General features: G+C 40.3%; 1 protein-coding gene across 1 annotated transcript in view; it reads left to right on the top strand.

Annotated features, from left to right (window-relative positions):
- Window positions 1–233: 233 nt before the first annotated feature.
- The window catches only part of IQGAP1 (IQ motif containing GTPase activating protein 1), a 44,478-nt gene continuing 21,985 nt past the window's right edge, over window positions 234–22,726 (top strand). Inside the window, 13 exon segments of the mRNA XM_009697737.1 lie at window positions 234–386; window positions 755–832; window positions 2,485–2,561; window positions 3,837–3,904; window positions 4,941–5,054; window positions 5,459–5,637; window positions 5,879–5,885; window positions 6,316–6,396; window positions 12,286–12,449; window positions 12,913–13,073; window positions 13,585–13,709; window positions 18,282–18,445; window positions 21,185–21,275. Coding sequence (XP_009696039.1) covers window positions 234–386; window positions 755–832; window positions 2,485–2,561; window positions 3,837–3,904; window positions 4,941–5,054; window positions 5,459–5,637; window positions 5,879–5,885; window positions 6,316–6,396; window positions 12,286–12,449; window positions 12,913–13,073; window positions 13,585–13,709; window positions 18,282–18,445; window positions 21,185–21,275 — 1,462 coding nt within the window.

The following is a 22,726-nucleotide window of genomic DNA, read 5'->3' as shown; positions in this document are numbered from 1 at the left end:
AACTCTGGCTACTGGATTCTGTACTTCTTAATATTTTGTCTGAAGTGTTACTAACTAGCATTTTAGTGACATGGGTTGAGTGGTAGTGCTGTACCCACTTTCAACTCCTAATGCGAAGTCAATAGTATGCTAGAGTATGATAGGAGTAGTGGCATGAAACATGTTTAGCTTGGGGTTGTGTTTGCAAATTGGAAATATGTGACCAACTTTGTTGTTCTTGCACTTCCAGATGGATGGAGGCTTGTCTGAACGAGGAGCTGCCTCCCACAACAGAGCTGGAAGAAGGATTGAGAAATGGAGTCTACCTGGCCAAACTTGGAAACTTCTTCTCCCCTAAAGTGGTTTCTGTGAAGAAAATTTATGATAGGGAACAGACTAGATACAAGGTGAGAGCTGTTGGCCATAGATACTGCTCTAGGTATACATCTAAAATAGGAAAATGTGCACACGGAGATACTGTGAGCAAATAAGCAGAAATTTAGTTTATATTACTATTACCTGGGAAACTCTACCTTCACTCTAGTTTAAGTGAGGGGGGTGGACTCTTCATTTTATATCTGAGCTTGTACTCGTATGAAAGAACTTGTCATAAACAGTCAATATTATTGTATATAGAAGACTTCTGACTTCTTTTCTGTGAAAGTACTGTTTTCACTATCCCATCTTAATGGATGAACCTCCCTGCTATTCTTGGCAGCTGTAATATTTTGTTTATTACTGCCCTCCCCCTTCTTCCTGCCTATTTTTATTTCAGGCAACTGGTCTCCACTTCCGGCACACAGATAATGTAATCCAGTGGCTGAATGCCATGGCTGAGATTGGCCTCCCCAAGGTAACTTCTGTTGTATGTGCAGATAAATAAATAATCTCAGAAAAGCTTTACATTCTGTGGAAGCGTTTGCTGTTGTACAAAAACATGTAGTTAATTCTTCATTTTCTAGATTTGCATCCCTATAGAAATTCTCTCCTAAAACATTCTGAAAGATTTCATTCTGCTGTGTGTGTGAGAATGTTTAGAAGCAAATTGATTCATCCTTCTGTACCATATCCTTAATATCATAACCTTGGTAACATCTGCATTACACTGTTCTTGACATGCATTCTTTTGAGCAATATCTGAGCTACAGTTTGATGGTGGAAGTTTGGGTTTTTTTTTTTAAATCTATGCTAAAAGAAGCAGCGCAACATAAAATACTATGTTCTCCATTTTCCCTACAAAATTTTCACATCAAGTTGAAATGTTCCTGGCATAGCTTAATCAAATATAAATTATTAGCTTCACTAGGGGAATGGCCAGGTAACTCTTCTGAGCTAATAAACACTGTTTCCTGAAAATATATGGAACTGTGGTAGTGTTGTGCTGATAGTCAAGTTGCCTACATGGATAGTAAGTAAACTTTTTGTAACACGTTGTGGTTTTGGTTGGGGTTTTTTTTTTTGTAAGCCATGTTATGGTTAGTCTCACCAAAACCAGCATTGCATAGTTTAATCTGATGTATGTTTTGTTTGCCTACATGCTTGCAAATTGAGCATTTTATGTTTGGCAAAACTTTTCAAATAGCTTGTTGAGATTTACTCGTTGAGCCTTGCTGGGATTTATGATGATCTTAGAGGAACAAATTTGAAATATGCTGTTAATGTTGTTAAGTGAAAATAAATTAGGAGAGAGCAAGACACAAGTTAAGTGCCAGGTATGAGGCAAGGTTTTCAGATGTGAGTGGGTTTTGGGGGGAAATAAATGTGTGAGGAGATGTTAAAAGGAACTGGGCTGGGGTCCAGTACATTGACAAAGAGATATTGGTGTTAAGTATTTTCCCACACAGAAGAGCCAGGGAACACTGATACTGTGGAATTGTGAGGGTCCTTCAGTTCCTCTTGGCCTTTACAGAAAGAGCAATGCTATTTTGTGCTCATAGGCAACAGCAAGGAACCTTCCAATAACTAGAAAGTAACATACCTTGTCAGCACTTCTGAATGAATTGATGCTTCAAGTATTAGCCCCTTGTGATAAACTTTGAAGAGCTTTGCATTTGAGACTGCCTGAAAGCTGCTGGGTCCAGCTAACTGAAAGTGTAGTATGCAGAGCACCTCAGTGCTGGTCTCAGTTTCCCTTTGTCACTGTTGCTTCTCTTGCTTCTCAACCCCATTTAGTCCAAAGAAAATCTTTTTTCTGTTGTATTTTTTTCATCTCTTGGCTTTCCTTGACCCAGTATCTTGGTGGGCACACAAAAGAAAGAGTTTACTCATCTGTGTGTGTAGAACATGGGCAGGAAAAGGGAAGCCCTGGTTTGGGTGGTAGAAACAAAAGGCAGGATTGGCACTTCAAGTAGGAGAAATGTTGGGCCAGGGTAGAGAAGCTTGAAGAGTTTTGTTCTGTAGGCTATTTTATTAGTGTACTGCAGAAGAATTGGGCTTATCATAGTTACGTGATTTGGCTATATAGAGTGAGTATAATTAAGCCTTCTAACTTTGTTTTATCTTCAGATATTCTACCCGGAAACTACAGATATCTATGATCGCAAGAACATGCCACGCTGTATCTATTGTATTCATGCACTCAGGTAAGGCATGCTAGGCAGAAATCTAACTGCTCCTGAAATCTTTCTGCAAAGCTGAAAGGCAAGAGGGGAGAGAGCTGAACTGAAGGCTGGATGAGGATGAATTTTCTAGCAGAACAGCCTTGCCAGGTCAGAAATGTTCCTGACTGATGTTTGTGGTTTTGTTTTGTAAATACTTAATGACTAGACTTACAAAGATTGTAAGTCTAAGATTGGAGATTGAGATTTAAATGTTGAGGTCATATGGAAAGGTGGAATTGCTTACCCTCTGTTTTCCAATCATGTTGAAACTGACTTTACCAGAGGAGTGAATATTTACTTTATTAATAGTTTATTTCCAATGTTCCTGTATAATCAGGTATTTTAATAGTGGGTACATTTCCATGATCTGTGCTGAGCCAGCATGACAGGCAAAAAGGAGGAGTTGCTTCTCTTTCCCCAGTCCCATTTGTCCTTAGCTGTATGAATTCATCCGTGCTTTGTAGCAGTTCCATTTCACTTGGAGCCTGATGAGAATACATTACCACCATTTTAGTAAGCCAGATCAGCTTAGTGAATACTTCCCCTCTACTCAGGACCAGTGAGGCGACACCTACAGCACTGTGTCCAGTTTTGGGCTCCCCAGCATAAGAGACGCACACATACTGGAGAGAGTTGAAGGAAGATGATTAATGGACTAGAGCCTCTCTCCTAGGAGGAAAGGCTGAGAGAGCTGGGGCTGTTCAGCCTAAGGACGAGAAGGCTCCAGGGGAATCTCAGCAATGTGTGCAGCTATCTGAAGGGGGGGTGCAAAGAAGATGAAGCCAGGCTCTTTTCAGTGGTGCCCCATGACAAGACAAGAGGCACCTGGCGCAAACTGAACCGCAGGAGGGTCCCTTTGAACATCAGGAAACACTTTATTTACTGTGAGGGTGACCGAGGAGTGGCACAAGTTGCCCAGAGAGGCTGCGGAGACAAAAGCCATCTGGACACGATTCTGGGCAACCAGCTCTGTTGGGCCCTGCTTGAGCAAGTAGGTTGGACAAGACAAGCCAACTAAAAAGATCCCTTCCAGCCTCAACCATTCTGTGATTCTGCTAAGACTTCAGAGTGGTGGACCGGTTATGTGCAGCCAAGGGGGGAAGAGAGGAGTCAACTCACCTTCTTGGTGATTATGAGCTGTTACGTTGGCTTACCTGAGCGGCTCCTTGAATCTGTATCTCCTAAAATTATCCGTGTCGTTGTCAGAACCACAAGGAAAATTACTAGTTCTAACTATTTCCTTATTTTCTTTTTTAGCCTATACCTGTTCAAACTGGGTCTTGCCCCCCAGATTCAGGATTTATTTGGGAAGGTGGACTTCACAGGTATAATATAAAAAAAAGTGCTGATAAGTGTACTGCCTTTATCTCATACTCTACTAGACATTGTATAGATCTGTTAAAGGATTCTTAATATCCTAAATGCAAATTAAATTCAAAATTAATGGCTGTGAGGAGATCTAATAATTTAAGAAACAGGTTTGATTTGGGCGCTTCTGAGCCAGGCTGTTAAATAGCCATTGGTTCGTTAATCATTACTTTTGCAAATAACGACCCCTTAACCTTTTTGCCACTGTTGTAAGATGCTTAAAACCTGCCTCTATCCCCTTGGAATAGGTTTCATTTTGGAATTTGGTAAATGGTTCTGACCTCCCTTTACAATTTAAAGTAAAGATGCCATCAGCTGAAGAAGAATTTGCTAGCTGATCTACTGCAGGAAATTCCAGCACAAAGTCTTATGTCCACATTTCTCCTCAAGGTTTCAGTTACTTGATTTTTGCAAAAGTGTCAAATTCTGTGTTTTGCAGTAGTGAGGCTCCTGCTTGAGGGCGTGCATCTGATTAAAATGTGTATAAACTTTATTTTCCTGCAAAACAGTTGTTGGTTGTACCTATAAAATGCTAAACTATCAAGTCTGTCTTTGAGTTGTATGGTATTTAGCAACAGTATATCTCGATATCCTTCATTCGCTTTTCTCAGCATAGTCTCTCTGTGGGATGGGGGGAAAGAACGCTAAAATACTGCCTGTGCATTTTCCTGGCCTGTGGGCAGCCGTAGTTGAGGCACCTCAGAATGACAGTCTGTTGCCAACTCCTCATGAGAGTGGTGTGTTGTTTCCTAGTGAGAGAGGCTATAGAATATTGCCATATGAATTCCTGGGAAAAATGTAGATTTTAGGAGAGTGTGCAAAATGTCTATCAGTTTTCATTTATTTTGTTTTACTTACTGAGTTATATTATTTAAACAGTAATTGTAATTTATTGTAGTTATCCTGAGTTTTTTTTGTAGCAGCAGTTGGTATAGCAGTGCTGATTCCTAGTGTGTTTAAGCCTGCATAACACTGTTTTTGTGTATGTTTCAGAGGAGGAAATCAGTAATATGAGGCTTGAACTGGAGAAGTATGGTATTCAGATGCCTGCCTTCAGTAAAATTGGAGGAATTCTTGCAAATGAACTTTCTGTGGATGAAGCAGCATGTAAGGAAAAACTGAGTTTCATTTTATGTGATTATTCAAATCACCAGCTTAGATTATTTTTTAAAAAGTATTGGTTTTAATGCGCCCTGTTGTAAGACAGAGTCTTTTTGCTAGGCCTTTTGGAAGACTGGGAAAATGGTTTTCTTCTCTCCTTTGTGTGTTGTGTGGTTTTTCTTTCTTTCTGGAGCATGATGATTTGACTACCTAGAATGTCATACTAGGAAGTAGACTGCTGTTTTTTTGTCAAGAACACAAAGCCATGGTGTAATGAGAGGTACCTGGATAATTCTTTTTCTTTCCAGTTAATTTCCAGATGATTCTTCTGCTCTTTCCAGTTAAGTTCTCAATTTTTAACAGAGCTGTTGTGTTTGGGACTAACTGGCAGACTGTGACTTGTTTTTCAGTACATGCTGCTGTCATTGCCATTAATGAAGCAATCGACCATCAGGTTCCAACTGACACTCTTATGGCAATGAAGAACCCTAATGCCATGCTAATAAATCTTGATGATCAACTGGAATCCACTTACCAAGACACACTTTACAGAGCAAAGCAAGACAAGATGGAGAATGCTAAAAATAGGGTAGATGAATTCTTCTTTCGAACCATCTATTTGCATGCATTGCAACTTTGTGTTGTGGTGTAAACTGTGGGGAATTCACATAATGTGTGTTACAGTCCTATATGTGTAGCATTGGGTGGATTTACTTCTGGTGGTATTCTGAGATGTTCCACAGTAACCTGTCTTTCTGTTGTAGAAGACAGGTAACAGTTAGCTGTGTTACTCTATTTAGCTGTCCGTAATACGGGCTGGATAGATATAGAATTCATGTCAGCCTTTGTATGTTGGAAATACTTTCCTTCTATTTTCATACATTATAGATATATTTTTCCTAACAATGCAGTGATGAGCAAAACTGGCTGATGTGGTCAATGTTGTTTTAGAACACTGTATATCAAATGCCTAGCTCTGTGTACTGCTTTCTATGTTGTGGAGCTTTACTGTGTGTTCATATAGAGCCATTACATTGAAATAAGGTGTTTCTATGCTGTCTGTATCAGAGTGTGAGTGTATTTACTTTATACGTATTTACTTCTAGGGCTTCTTTTTGCAGGTGTAGAGGTGGACTATCTGTGACCTATCACAGCTCTATATAGATATAGAGTTATCCTCCCTGACCTTTTCAATGGAAGGTCTATGAGGGCAAATGAAACTGTAGAAACACTGAATAGTTTTTATTTCATCTTCAGATTGCCTCAGAAAATTCAGAAAGAGAGAGAGATGTGTATGAAGAACTTCTGACTCAAGCTGAGATTCAGGGAAACATCAATAAAGTGAACAGTATGTATCATGCTAAAGTAATAGTCTTAAAAGAGTACTTAATGGTACCTGTGCTCCTCCTCGCTTTCTGTAATGCTAACAAAAGTGGAAGGCAACTACCCTGTTTCTGGGGGGTGGGGGTGGGGTTGGTGGTGGCTGGAGAGGGGTTGTGGGGTTTTTTGGGGAGGTTTGTTTGTTATGTTGGGTTTTTTTCTCATTATTAGTACATAGTTGTAAGCTGAATTCATTTTGACCTCTGTTGCCCTTCCTTTAGGAAGTGCATCGTCCATGTTGCTGCCCCCTCCCCCCCAATTCTTCATCTTGAGTAATGCATGCTATTTCCAACCTTCAGCCCCTTTTTCAAGTACTACTTTGCAATTGACTTTGGAAGTCTTCCATTTGGGTTACATACCTAACTTGCTATCTATCAGGTCTAAGACTATTTCTTTCTAAGCAGTAGGTTATATAAACCACAGGACTTCCTCATTTAATGTTTTTCTCAAAACTCTCCTTTACTGTTGCTAGCACACGCAGCCATATCAAAGATTGACCTAGCTTTGGAACAAGGAGATGCATTAGCACTCTATGAAGCTTTGGCAACATCAGCCCTGGGGCTCCGAGGATTGGTACGAGAAAATTGTGACTGGTATTTCAAGCAGTTTTTGGGTGACAGACAACAGAAACAGGAGGTATGGAAAAGTCTAGATTACCCTAATTCATGAGGTTTTCCCCCTGCCCCGCCTTTCACCCTACCACTGTATCTTTATCGCTTGCTATATACCTGCTTTACAGTTTAGTGTTGGTTTGAAAGAGTTAATGCTAAGAGACAGAAGCATACAGTAAGCGTATTTATAGAGTTTTCATCTCTGCATATGAAAGGCCAGTATAATGCTTGTATGTATGTGTATATAATTAAAATACTTTCACCAAACCTTAAAATACTAACTCGGTGTGTGTATAAAACTGTTATAGGTCCGTCTTCCCTTATTTTACTATTGTCAGTGCCCACATGATGTGGATATTTGTGTTTTATAAATACCTATCAGATAAGCATATACTACTTTCACTGTGGAGAATCCCACCATACACCATTTGTAGACATGGCATTTAGGGACATGATTTAGTGGTGGACTTGGCAGTGTTAGGTTTAAGGGTCTCTTCCAGATTCTATGATTCTACAACTAAGGTTAACCTTAGTTTCTCATTTCAAGCCAACTCTTCAGTGGATTTTATGCGCAGGCTGCTCATGTATGCTGCTTATAACATGCACAGAACAGTTTTTAAAAACAGCATTGTCTCAGTTATCACAATGTCACATAAGTTAATAGGGGAAAAAGATGCTGATGCAGAGATGATTATTACTATTGCATCTCTTTATTAAATGATTTTTTTTTTAAAAGCTGCAGCAAGGTAGACAAGGAAGATATTGCATGCATTTGGATTCAGGAAAAATGCAGACAAGTCAGTTATACAGCTAGAGCAAACTAGATCTTGAGCACTGGGGTGGATGCATAGGTGCTTGTATGTCACAGGTAAAAAATGCAATGACGTGACCCAACAGTGCCTACTGGAAGACCAGTCAACAAGGAGGAGATAAGATGAGATGGCTTTTGCACTGTAGGGAGTGTAGAAAGACCTAGAAAAGTTTGGACTGCATAATTACAGTAAGAGGCTGAAAAAACACATTTGTTCTTAAGGCCTTTGAACCGCAGTTTGGAGTAGAAGTAGAATATGACAGGCAATCAGAGAGCTGAATCTGTAGTAAGGCCTGGCAGTTTAAACTGAGGTCCTGGAAAAGTGTCAGGTTTGAATTTCTGCTTATTTTTGTAGAGTGTAGCTGCATTTTTATAAGACTTTTAGATCTTACCACTGTTAAATTGTCATGTACTGGATAGTATAAGCCTTAAATTGCCAGAACTGGCAAGTGGGAAACAAACACTTGGTGTCAGGCACGAAGTAATCATACGTAACTCACTGTTGTAGGCCACTGCTTAGCTTGAGCATTGTTCAGCATATTTAGTGACAGCAGTTAAAGGCATGAGAACAAATTGGAGTGTGTTCTCAGTGCTGAGAAACCTGAAGCAAGCCTCAGAATGCCATTCACACAGCTTTGCTCACAAAATTGCCCTTTTAGTTTTCTTTTAAGTCTGCAAACATCAAGCTTCTGGGCTGACCTTTCTTACACAATACACTACAGAATGAAGGTGGTGATCAAACCCCGTAGCATATTTCTTCCTAAATTGTTGCAGGTATCTGGCCTAATCTTTCGTAGGAATCAATAGGCCAGGGTGGTCATGTCTCCAAGTGAGGAAGTGGTTGGCTGGGTTGGCAGGCAAAGGGTGGAGAGTGGTGTGGATGAGAGACACCCCAAAGTCAACAAGACAGGGCTGAAGGGGACCGGCCTCTGCATATGTATGGAAGTGATGAGAGCAGTGTTACAAGGGAATCTCTTACGCTTTCCCTGGGAAGTCAACGTGACCAGGTGCCTCTCTGAAGTGCCTGTACACTAGTGCGTGCAGGGTGGGGAAAGAACAGGAGGTATTAGAAGTCTATGTGCGGCGGCAGAGCTGTGATATCACTGGGATCAGAGAGATGTGGTGGGATAGCTGCACACATTGCTGAGATTCCCCCGGAGCCTTCTTGTCCTTAGGCTGAACAGCCCCAGCTCTCTCAGCCTTTCCTCCTAGGAGAGAGGCTCTAGTCCATTAATCATCTTCCTTCAACTCTCTCCAGTATGTGTGCGTCTCTTGTGCTGGGGAGCCCAAAACTGGACACAGTGCTGTAGGTGTCGCCTCACTGGTGCTGAGTAAAAGGGAAGGATCATCTCCCTTGACCTGCTGGCGACACTTCTAACGCAGCCTACTCTACCATTAGCCCTCTTTGCTGCCAGGGCACTTTGCTTGCTCATGTTCAACTTTGTGTCCACCACACCCTCTTCTGCAGAGGTTCTAGGCAACCTGCTCTAGAGCAGGGGGTTTGACTAGACTATTTCCAGAGATTGCTTCTACCATCAACTACTCTGTGGGTTTTGTCATTTTAAGAAGTCTCACTTAGAACTTACGCCTCTCTGGGGCTGAATAAACTCTCCAACTTAAAATTTCTGGGACTCGGTTGTAGTACCTAATTAGGAACCAGCTTTCAAACAGGGTCCTTGTCCTTTTGTTGTCAGACTTTAGTACAGCTCATTCAACTCTTCAATTGCTATGTAATTTATTATGGAGCAGGACTGCAGTTGCGATGGGAGCTGCCTGGCTGTGTGACTGTACCTGTGTTATGTGACCTGATGTATTCTCCCACCTTGGACAGTCTGCGTAGCGCTTGTTAGGACCTACATTTCTACTAACTTAACATGTCCTCTTCCCTGAACCCCCTCAAAATCTATCTCTATCAATATATGCTGAGAGAGAGATAGATGTATATAACACCTTTCCTTTGTAGACAGTTACAGCTTATTCTGCTGGAGTGCAGCGCTTTTGTGTTCAGAAGGATCTCTGTCTGAAAGGCATACAGCAATAATTCAGCTGTGCTTGGTTGTTTGTTTATTTTTATTTGGGTTGGGGTTTTTTTTGGTGTGATGCAAGATTTGTTTGATCAATAGCTAAACAATGTTCCTTAGAGAATAATTCCTTACAGTGAATGTGCTGTTTTGAGGTACTCTTTCCATTGGCCAGTGTACTCCTGTACTTTTTGAGTGTTCCTTACCTGGGATTCTGTGTGAATGATGGAGCTGAAGGATGCGTGTATTGCTGTTACACCCTTCTGTGTGGGTATGAGGACTTCTACAGCACAGACTTAGCCCTGCAGCTGTTGCTATTCAGATTTGTCACTTGTCTCTGAAGAAAGATCTTCACAAGCTATGTTTCTTGGGACCTACAATTAAGATAAAATAGGAGAAGTGCAGGCTTTTTAAAGAGTCCTACCAAGCTTTGGTCTGGCAGAAACTCTCCATAGTTGTCGAAAGATGTCTCTAGGGATGAAATAGGACTGGGAAGATTTTTACCAAGTTTTTTAGTAGCCACAAAAAACAAGATTGCACATTCTTCCAGAATGTAATTGGAAGGTCTTGTTACATAAATGTACTCTGGTGCTTTTGGAGAATTATCATCTTTACTGTGTGAACTATACAAAGGGTTGTGACCTATATGGCTACTGCCCAAGTTATCCAAGCCCTCCTGCTCCCCCGTCACTCAATCTCATTTTCTGTTTGTATTCATGTGTTACCATATAGTCGAAGAAGCATGTATGTATAAACCAAAACTGCATGTTGTCCATTTTTTATGTTCTGCTAACTCTTTCATTGCTCAGAGGTAAAATGGAACATTAATGCATTGCTTCACGGCAGACTACACAAGTGCTGATTTCACTCCAGCATGCAGCTTGTGTATAGGGAGTCTTTTCCCACAAAATTGTCCCCTTTGTCTTAAATGTTTTATGATTTTGGAAGCTGGGTCTTGCTTTTAATTGCTGTGTTCATGGGACTGCACTTCTAATACTGTAAAAGGGATCAGGTTGTGCACATACAGTCTTTCAGCATATGAACTGAGAATCTGGTGAGTAATTCTGTCCTCATGTATGTGGCATTCTTTGTTTGCAGAAGCTGTGTGGCATTAGAGTGTTTTAAGGAAAAGCTGAGGCTTTTTTTTCTTTTATTGAGCTATTTGAAGTGAATAAGCTGACATTGTTTCACCCTCTGGGCTGCTTTTTTTCCTCAGGCTGGCCTTACGGGTCTTCTGCAGAAGGAAGAGTTGCAGTTGGGAGTGGATGCTGCTAACAGGGCAGCACAACAGTATCAGCAAAGTAAGGATCAGCAGAAATTATTGCAGCAAAGTGACCATGGATGTGATCAAAAGGATGAGATAGCACAATATTTGGGTCTATGTGGGGATATGTGAGATCTCTCTCAAACCGTTACACATGTTCTTAAAGTACTTCACAGCTGCTAAGAACATTAGAGACGGTTGACCTGATTATTTATGGTGTCTTTTATCCAGCTCTTACAATATTGCTGGAGATAACAGCATATAATTTGACATATTAAGAAACATGGAACTCTTGCATCCGTCTTAACCTCTTTTTCTAGAATGCTTGCATGAGTTTTTGTGCAATGGGTCTGTGAGGGAAATCTGGATTGCTCCATGAGGTGTGAAAGCTAGGTTATCTGCTGACCATTGACATAAATCTTACTTGGTGTGAGCTACAGAACCTTTAACTATTTCCAAATATCAGGTAGCAAAGAAAATGCAGATCACGATGGCTGATTATTTTTTGATTGATGCTTCTGACACCATGCAGAGCTCTTTTCCGGAGAACAATGTTCAGTTCTGGCTGTGCAGGATCTAATAGGTAGAAAGGAGACTACTGGAGAACTGGGGAAAGAAGGTTTAGAATACAAGAGGAAAATAGTGAATGCCTAATAACTAGGAGGCTACCGTCAAAGTACTTTACTTGTTCAGCATGGAGGTCGGCATTTGTTTACCTACTTGCACTATTTTGAAGTTAGCCAAGGTGTACCCACTATAGAGTGCCTGTTACTGCCTTGAGCAGGATAGACATAGACAGGAAGAAAAAGTTGGTACTACTCATCCGTACAAAAATTTGCAATTATGAGGCTTCCTAGTATCAGAAGACTGAAATGGTGAAACAATCCTTTGATAACCAGGCAAAAAGGCGAACTGGTTTTAAACATGAGCTTTATTTTAAAGAAGGCATTACATATTCTAGTTGTCTGCAGTAATGGAAGACTAACTGGGAAAGTATGGATCAGAAAGTTTCACTTGTTTCCTGCAACTAAGGGAATTATTCTTTTGCCTGTTAGATATCTGATTATTGAGTAGAATAAAAGTGTTCTTATTACTGAGAACTCAACTGTCTGCCTTCCTCATTCTTTATGCTACCTCTTTGAACTTCTAGGACTGGCAGCAGTAGCCAAAATTAATTCTGCAATTCGAATGGGTGATGCTGAGAAGACTGTGGCAGAAATGATGAATCCAGAGGCCCAGTTACCAGAGGTTTATGCATTTGCTGCAGATCTTTACCAAAGGGAGCTGGCCACTTTGCAGCAACAGAGCCCTGAAGTAAGTACCGCACTCTCTCTTATTTCTGGAAGTTGGTATGGATCACTGGGTCTGCCTTGTCTGTTTCGTTAAACGCATTCTCTGGAACAGACATGTCTTTGAATCTTCATGGAAGTGCTTTGGTGTTCAATCTGTTCTGATGTGTGAAGTTTGATCCCTAAATCTTGAGCTACTTGGCCCTTTAAGATTCTACTTCAATCTCCTACTTGGTGTTCTAACTTTGTGATACTCATCTCTCTACTTCTGTGCCATAAAGGTTGCACCTTTGCTTCTACTTGGCCCTTTAAGATTCTACTTCAATCTCCTACTTGGTGTTCTAACTTTGTGATACTCATCTCTACTTCTGTGCCATAAAGGTTGCCCCTTTGCTTTGTTATACGTCTGTTCTGACAACTACTCTGTTCTGTGTGCAGCAATGGTTTGTAAAGAGCGAGTGGAACTAATTTGTTCTCTTTGTACACAGGGTAACCTCACGCATCCAGAATTATCTGTTGCTGTAGAGATGCTGTCTTCTGTGGCCCTGATTAATAGGGCTTTGGATTCGGGGGATGTGAATACAGTGTGGAAACAACTGAGCAGTCCTGTCACAGGGCTTACAAACATTGAAGATGAGAACTCTCAGAGGTGGATATTTCAAGGAATCATGTCTGCCCATGATGTTGCTTATATTCTGTGACTTCTTGAATTTTTTTTGCCTCTTAACACTTTACATTCTTTCTACGTTATTTATCACGATATTGATTTAATTTCCATTGACTCTTGTGTCTTGTTTTTGCAATTACTGTTCCGTACTGATTTGATTTGCATGCTGTCTCTCAACGCTTTCTCATGAATTTCACATTAAAGCCATGTTGTGGTATCATTAGGTTATCACTAATACTACACCAGCACACCTACAGCGTTCTTTGCCCTGGACCCTCATTCAGTGTTTTAGTGCTTTTGTCAATTAGTTCACATTTGGGCTGACCATCCTGCATGCAGCCTTTCCTCTTTCTCCCCTTCTCCCTATTCGTTCTAGTTTCAGCCCTAATATTACATCTTCCGGTTTGTGTACAATCCTCATGTTGTATTGTGTTTTCCTGGCCAGCTTGTGGTGATATGATGTTTGTTGGTTTTGGCTTTTGTTCTTTGACAGATATGTTGATGATCTGATGAAGCTGAAAGCTCAAACACGTGCAGAAGGAAATGAATTTATCACGTGGAATGATATCCAGTCATGTGTTGATCGTGTGAACATAGTTGTGCATGAAGAACATGAAAGTAAGGTTTTTTGCTTGATTCATGCTAGACTGATCCTAGCTCATAAGAAGTGCTAAAATTAGGTACATGTCAGTACAGAAAGTTATTAATTGCCTTGTAGTTGTATCACACATTAGATATGTGGGAGGATCTTTGTTGTGAGCAAGACTTGGTGATCTGTAATATAAAAGGCTTGGTAGCAGGACTGTTGATGGGAGAGATGATCAGGCAGTCAGGAGTGTTCGTGGTATTGAAATCAGTATCTCCAAACAGTTTATTAATCCTTCCAATGCAAATGTCAGCCCTTTTTTGTTAGCAAAATGCATTGTCTGCCATCAGTGTCTAGGATTAGTCTAGAATCTTTTCTGATTTTGCTTCAATTCCTCAAATTTAACAGAAACTAGTATTACTAAAATCTCAGAGTTAATTGTAGCCCAGTCTTGGAGTACTCCATCCTCCTTCCTAATTTGCTGCGTTAAGACTTTTCTTGAAGTCTTGTTCTCTCTTTCACTGCAATCTCTGCCTTGTTCAGGTTTTCCTCTTCTCCCTTTAGTGCTCCTTTTGAATGTGCTTTGGCCTTTTTACTTTTCCAGTATTTAGTGGAAGTTCCACAGATTCAGTCCAGGATCCCCCTCTACTCTTTATTGATGGGTAATCTGACCTGCGAATGCAAGATAAGCTACCCATCTTTGTGTTGATGAGTCTCAGATGTAATGATCTGTCAGATGCATTTCTACAGTGGATGAGGAGCTTGAGTGAACAACAGAGAAATGAGTTTATTTCCAGGTCTTATTCTCAGTCGTTTAACTCCTTGCTGTGTTAACACTACTTCCAAATTATAGCTTCTTTGAAGATATATCCTTTGAAGGTAGTATCAGCGTGTATAAAAGAAATAAGCTTTTGCAGTTACTTTGATTCAGTCATAAATCAACAGGGATGCCCAAAAAAGTTTATTCTGAAATGCTGTCTGTTCAACAGTTATGTATTCAGTTATGTTTTTGCTTAAAACATTTGATACAGATTTTTCAAAGAATCATGGAATGGTTTGGGTTGAAAGGGACCTTAAAGACCACCCAGTTCCAACCCCCCTGCCATGGTCAGGGACACCTTCCACCAGACCCGCTTGCTCAAAGTGCGCTCCAGCCTGGCCTTGAACACTTCCAGGGAGGGGGCAGCCACAGCTTCTCTGGGCAACCTGTGCCACTGCCTCACCACCCTCACCAGGAAGAATTTATTCCTTATATCTGATCTAAATCTACCCTCTTTCAGTTCAAAGCTATCACCCCTTGTCATATCACTACATGCCCTTGTAAAAAGTCTATCTCCAGCCTTCAAAGAACATTTAATTATCTCATCAGTTTGATGCCATTCAAATTCTAAGTTCCAGATATTGGGACCCAAGTCTCAAATAAGAGTTGAAATGGAAAGCGCTGATCTTATAAGAGGTTAATTGATTTGTTTACAGTTAATTCCATCAGGAAATGAGGAGCTCTTATTTTCTGTTTTAATACTGGATATGACTACTAATTGTTAAAACTAGTATCTATAAAAGCCAAAATGCCTTGTAACTGACCTTCTGACCAGTAGACCAGTAGACGAATATGCCTGCGCAGCTGTTGCCTTTTAATACAAAATATTGGTACAGTGCAAAAAAAAATTCCAGATCGGAAAATACGTGAAAACCCATAGAAATTATATATGTATGCAGCAAGTGTGAGTACCAAAGCTTAAATACTCATGAAGGAAAAAATTCCTGATGCAAGCTGAGAAATGTGAATGGGTGTTAAGCTAACTTCTATGCTTCTTCTAGTTTTGCTTTTTTTTAATTTCTATTTTTTAGTAGTGTTTATGTTAATAAGTGTCTTTTGGCAGTGATAAAAGACTGAGATTTAGCATAATGATGAAAACTTCAGCAAAACACAAAACTGGAGTAATTCTGCTTTCTCTAAGACAGTATTAGTTAAAATCTAGAATGGAGATAGAGAAGTCCTTGAAAATAACACAAGTAAGCAAACTTAGGTAGATCCCTGTGAGGTTCTGTATCAGGTGGCTCAATTTTCTATTTTTTTTTTTCAGTTTCATTAAGGGGCCATAATCTTTGGTTATGACCAGTACTGAAAACCTCCTGCATATGCAAGTAGCATGTTGTTTACGTTCAAGCCATTTTTGTAATACTTAGCTCAAGGCCTTGCATCATAAGAGGGGAGAGATTCATCACAAATGTGGAGGTGATGATAAAGTTTATATTGTATACTGAGACAGACAGGTGTCTTCTGCAACTTCTTGTTGCGTAGTTGGTGAGTTGTGTTTCACCTTAAAAAGAGTTTATAGTCCAGAGGGTTAAATTTTAATTTGAGAGCTTGCTATCTTAACTCATTTCCTGGATCTCCAAATAGACGCTGGGTTTCCTGTTGGGGTCACGTGAGCAGATTTGTTGAAGCTGCACGAACACAGACCCACACCAGTGCGTGCACACACCAAGATGCTAGTTTCATAGTATCTTTTCTATGTAAGAGGTCACAGAGAAGTCTAAAAGCTTGTGTAGTCCCAACACCCTGTTTCTTATAATGTTCCTTATCTTGTAAAAAAAAAAAGTGTAGAAATGAGATAAGCTGTTCTCACAAGGAATTTCTTAATTCTTTAGTCTACTTCATATATGCCCTTATGCAAGGACACTTTTTATCTCCTGTCTGAAGAAGTTAAATTAGTGTTAGAAGGTCCTCAAGGCATACGAGCACATATTTTTCATTTCCACTATCCTTGTAAATAGTGTCAAATTTAAAAATGCTTTCTAGTGAGGAGCTCTAACATATTGCTGTTCCATGGAGTAGTCTTGTCATGCCCATATTAGCAAACTAATCAGAGAGAATTACTGCTTACATTCTGTGCCCTTTCTTAAGTCAAACAGTTATCATATCTGCTTTTTGACAGAAACCATGCAGTCATTTTAGTGATCCTGGTTCTTGCCGTGTCCTCAACATACATTTTTTCCTAATCTCTACTCCATCCAGATATCACGTCTTCCCTAAGATGTTCTGTTTATATGAAAAACTGTTATGATTCTCTTCCCTGTCTAGGAGAAAAAGTCATAATCCTCAGATACGTTAACCAAAGTTGGAAATCCCCACACTGAGCTCTTCACTTTCTTTTGTCTAAAAGATCTTTTTGTTCTGCACTGATCAAACCATGATTTGAATTGATACTACTTTAAGCAGGGAATTGAATCAGAGTCCATCTCAACCTAAGTTATTTTGTGATTCACAGGAGATGGTTGCAGTAGGTAGGGCATGTATGATGTAGACTCTGTTTGCATTTAGCTAACTATAAGATACTTATTTTTGTTTGTGTTTCATTTAGCTGAATGGTAAATTTTACTGTACTTGAACAGCATCCACATCTCTGATAATGCAGCTAATACTATGTATGTTTAATAAAAGCTTTCTAAAATATGAAGTTACTGTATTTTTAAATGGTATTCCATGCAAATCTTCTTTCTAGAGAAGCTAGAACCTTGGAAAACTGTAACCTATGGACTCTGGCTATTTGGGCTTTGATAATTCTCTTCTAGTCACTCCGAGTTGGATGTCTGTGCGCTCAATTCTGTCCCTGCATGTGGTCTCCCTGAGTGTGGGGTTTTTTTGTTGTGGTTTGTTTGGTTTTTGTTTGTTTGTTTTTTTAAATTACAGTGCCCAGGCATTGTGACTACTTTAAGGTAAAGAAATAGTCTTGCTTTCTTTACTAGTAAATAATATTTTTCTGTTAAAAATCATAGAATCATAGAACTATTATGGTTGGAAAAGACCTCAAAGATCATCAAGTCCAACCGTATACATGATGCCACCGTGCCCCCTAAACCCACTAAACCATGTCTCGAAGCGCCACATCCAAACATTTTTTGAACACCTCCAGGGATGGTGAGTCCACCACCTCCCTGGGGAGCCCGTTCCAATGCCTAACGACTCTTACAGTGAAGAAGTTCTTCCTAATATCCAACCTGAACCTCCCCTGGTGCAACTTGAGACCGTTTCCTTTTGTCCTGTTGCTAGTTACCGGGGAGAAGAGACCAACCCCCACCTCACTACAACCTCCTTTCAGGTTGTTGTAGAGGGTGATAAGGTCTCCCCTCAGCCTTCTTTTCTCCAGGCTGAACAACCCCAGCTCCCTCGGCCACTCCTCCTAAGACTTTTTCTCCAGGCCCTTTACCAGCTTTATTGCCCTTCTCTGAACACGCTCCAGGAGCTCAATGTCCTTCTTGTAGTGAGTGGCCCAAAACTGAACACAGTATTCGAGGTGCGGCCTCACCAGCACAGAGTACAAAGGGATGATCACTTCCCTAGTCCTGCTGGCCACGCTATTTCTGATACAGGCCAGGATGCTGTTGGCCGCCTTGGCTACCTGGGCACACTGCTGGCTCATGTTCAGTCGGCTGTCGACCAACACCCCCAGGTCTTTTTCCGCTGGGCAATATTGGAGTTCTCAGCTGAAACCTGGTTGAAGAAGGACTAACTACACTTTTCTTCTGAAACAATGCTTATGATTATTGTTGACCAAAAATGGAACTTTGCGTTTCTCCCCCTACACCTTTCTGCCTAGGGATTTTGGCAATTGGTCTTATCAATGAAGCTCTGGATGAAGGGGACACCAAAAAGACTATTCAAGCCTTACAGATTCCTGCAGCAAAATTGGAGGGTGTAGCCCCAAAGGTAGCACAGCATTACCAGGATACACTACTTCGAGCCAAGAGAGAGAAAGCACAGGTGAGTGCAATTAAATGCACCTCTCACAACCTTTACATCTGTGTAGTGCGATTATTACTGGTCCTGAAAGTCAGGAATCAAAACTGGAAGTGGAGAGCTGGGCATTCTGCATGCCATCAGCTGATCTTACTCAATCAGTTTAGATCTTTCTGTACTAGAGAAAGAGATTTGCAGCCAGACTGTATGAATCTTCATGAACTAAAGAAATGAGTATAAGGATATTAACTGCATGAGATGGCTTGCTACAGCTAATCCCAGCTCCAGAATGAGATATGTATCCTGTTTGTGGAGAAATAATATGCCTCATCCGTTTTTGCAAGGAGACCATGTTCATTCTGGGAGTTCTGAACTTCTGAATGGAAGTTTCCTGTAAGCTTAAGTTGTGGGAGGGTTTTTTTGTTTGTTAAATGTAGTCATAGGCATAGTTATATACAGCAAAAAGAAAGTTTCTGAAAGTGGAAAAATCCGTTAAATGATAAATTGGAAAAAAGAAATTAAGCAAAATGTATACTGATGCCTGTTGTTCATCTGGTGATGCTTTTATTGCTAATGATTTTTTGAGTGGTAGTTGTCGGTCTTATTAGCCAAGGACTTCTACCTACTTGTACATAGTTGGCTGCTTTTATTAACTAACTGACTAAATGTGAGGGTGAAGATAGGGAGAGGAAGAGCAAGTCTCATCTTACGGGTTTAGGAAAGAGGATGAGAGTGCACATGTGTGTACACAACTGACTTGAGTAATGTGGATGGGATACTGATTCCCCCCCCCCCCCCCCCCCCATCTATTTACAAAGAATTAGCAGATGTCTCTGTGTTCAGTGGCTTGACAGCGTGGGGTTTTTTGTCTGCTGTGGAGCTTGTTGCTGTAATACCAATGCAGAATTTTGCATAGAGACTAAGACCTAGATTGTGTTGAATGCTTTTTTTAACTGAAAGTAAACCTACATGATGGCAATAGCTGAAAACTGTGTGAATTTCTGATTAAAATCATTAAGCAGCTTCCCCAAGGGCCCTGAAAAGGTTAATGTTCCTCAGGAACCCATTTTGTGCTGAAACATTTCCTCCCGCTGAGTCAGAATGAAATAATGAACTCTTTTTAGTGTGTGCTTAAGCTTGTGCCAGGCCATGCTGGTAACTTCTCAGCTGGTGTGAAATTACCTTATTTAGGCATATGTTCAGTTTAGGGCTTCTCCCAGCAGCATGGCAGTAATTTCAGAAATTGAAAGGTCATAATATAAAGTAACATTGTGGGGAAGATAGTCACTATCTGAAAGTCAGCTGTTACTTACTAGCTAGTAATTTCTGTACCTTGGGGTTGAGAGGGATTGTAGTAAGCCACAAGACATTGTTCAGTTGCTTATGTGAATGGGGAGCGCTGTATGATGCATGTTTCTCATGTGATGACTAGAGAGAGAGAAAAAAAGTACACCTTGTAGTATGCTACGCTGTGTGTACCTTCTGGAAAGCCTCCAACAGTACATCTGTAGAAAAGCATGGGATGGTTTTGGTAGTCTTTGGGTTGACTTCTGCTCGTAGAGATGACAGTAGAGGAAGTTTTTTCTTTGATTATTCTCCCCCACTCCCTGGACAGGAATTTTGCTGTTGCTGGTACTCTTGTGGGACTATTTGCACTTTCAGATGAAATCTGCCTGTGAAAAACATGTTAGTCTCTTCAGTGAAATATTACTAAGCATGTTGGTTTCAGACCCACCAAAACAGTGGGGAAAAATGTGGAGGGCATGTAAGGAAATGTTCCATTTTAGTCTGGCCCTAAAGCTCTTGCACATTGTAAATAGTGGTTTTTTTGTGCAATGTGATTATTATTCCATACCAGAAGTAAAGGTTTCCTGTGTTCTGTTTGTACTACGAGAGCTGTCAGAAGGGTGGCAGTTGCGTCTTAGCATTTCTTTCAGTAGTTACCTACAGGAAGCAACAGTGGGTGGAGAGAAGCTATGCTTGGCAACTGCTGGATCATTGTTCTTTATGTATATTTTGGGACTTTGCTAAACACTTGTCTCTTTCCTTTTCTCAAGTTTCTGCATGTAACATTAGTTGAAGGGATTTCCTCAAATCCCAGCCAAAATACAGGATACTGTGTGATCGCTACCCCTTGACAAGCAATCTGTTAAAACAGAGACTTGAAACGTGACTTGCTTTGACTGTTGTGCATGTACACCCAGCCACAATATGTACAATGTTCTTTGGTTTGCTAGTTTGTACAGGCTTGTGGACTTTTGTGGAATGGCACAAGAACAGCCTGATGTGGCATTAGTTACCCGAGAGTTTTTAGCTTCTGCACACAGATGTGCATCGGCAGCTTTTTGTTCTAAGAACTCTTTGTAGCCATGTTCTGTTGAAGGACTAACTTGCATTCCTGGAAAGTCATGACTTCTTAGCAAGTACGGCTTTCAGACTAACAGGTACTGAGTCCTTGGCCTCTTTGCTCGTCAGAGTGATTCCCATTGACAGAATTTTCTTCTTCGTTCTGTTTCCCGAAAAGAGTTTTTGACTGGGAGGAGGTGTTGAGTCTGGTAATGCTACAGTAGTCTCTGCTGGTCACAAATGCACATCATGTCTTTGTGTTGGAGTCAATTAGAAAGACTGCAATGCTTCTTATTCCCTCTGATACAGAAAACTACTATATTGGCTATTGTTGAGTGTGGTTTATTTTAGTTTGCAAAAAATAGTGATACTTTTCTCCTCATACTGTGTATATTTTGCTCATCGTATTCTCTTCAGGACACACAGGATGAAACAGCTGTACTTTGGCTAGATGAAATTCAGGATGGGATTCACAGGGCTAACAAGGACACAGAGGAGTCCGAGAGATGTAAGTATTGTCGCACAATATTGAAATTAATCCCCATTATCAGCCAAATACTGGTTACTTAAGGAAAAGCTGGGAGCTAGAAATGTCAGGTAAATGTGACAAGGAAAATCAAATGCACTTACGTGCTTCTGGTGTAGTAATTTTTCTTTGAAGAGTGAATGTCAGATTCTTCAAACGTTAAATTTCTTCTCTTTTGGGGGGATATGCCATTTTGCTAGTTTTACATGTGACCACGTTACCTCATTGAGCAGATCTCTATCGGATTGTCATTTGCAATTAATTGTGTGTGTCTGTGGGTGGTTAGTTAGGTATGAGAATGTTCACATGCACAATTTAAGTGGTGTTTTCCAGTGTGCATTACCTTTTGTTTGTGTGGCATACTGTTGTCTTGTCTCGGTTCTACTAGGTATTTCTAGATTACCTCGTGTATTTTTCAAATACAGACAATAATACACATCAGTGATATCCACCTTTGCTCTTTAGTGCAGTTTGCAGGTGGATTGGCCCACCCATCGTTACATCCCAGTCTTTATAATGATGTAACTTCTGTCTCCAGAAACAATGAAGTAATTACACTCTTTGCTTAACTTGGGATTTTTTGGTTTTGTGCAGTTTTTGTTGTTTTATTGTTGTTATTCCTGACAGAAGCTTTCTAGTTAACGAAACATGAGGGTTTTTAAGGTCTTCTGATATGTCTAGTGATCTATTGTCTGTATATGCTGTTTGTTTGGTACCGGATACTTCAGAGACCTTGTTTTTATATGTTTAAAATACGATATTGTTCTATCTGCATTTACTCTAAATCTCCAATTTTCTGTTACATTCAACGTTTGCACCTGTCTGCTTGTTTTGCACAGTATTAGTAAACTGATTGTTTTCTCTCGTTATAGTCACCTTACATTTTTCTTGATTCTGTTTCTTCATCCCTGGTGTGCTGATAAAATGTCTTACTTTCCACTTCCAAGACTTCTAATTTGATGTTAGTCTGATACTTAAAGTTATCCAAAGATGCACAGTCAGTCCCTTTTGATTTTGCTTTGAATAGGGAACCATACTGGAAACTGAAAAGTTTACTCTGAATCTGGAATCTCCGATGCCTTCTGAAACAGGTTGTCCAAAGACAGTGTGGAATCTGTCGTTCAAGATTTTCCGAACTTGGTCAGGCTAGGCCCTGAAATGAGCCCAGCTTTGAGAAAAGGATTGGACTAGATTGCCCTCCAACATGAGTTCTTAATGAACCTGTGTATCAGATATGTAGAGTTTCTGGCACGGATGATTCCTTTCGTCCTCTCTTTGTTGGCGCAGAAATGAACTTGCTTTTATATTTGTGCCTTGTCCATTTGTATTCTTTATTTGTAGATGTTTTAGAAGACAGAAAAATCATCAGGTTCACAAAAAGCTTTCTAACAAAAGACACAGTGAGCTTGTCCAACTCCACAGTCTAGTTCAGT

Source organism: Cariama cristata, unplaced genomic scaffold (genome assembly GCF_000690535.1).
Source record: "Cariama cristata isolate BGI_N322 unplaced genomic scaffold, ASM69053v1 scaffold5973, whole genome shotgun sequence".
NCBI classification, from domain to species: Eukaryota; Metazoa; Chordata; class Aves; order Cariamiformes; family Cariamidae; genus Cariama; species Cariama cristata.
The sequence above is the reverse complement of the archived record's forward strand: the minus strand, read 5'-3'. Positions and strand labels throughout refer to the sequence as shown.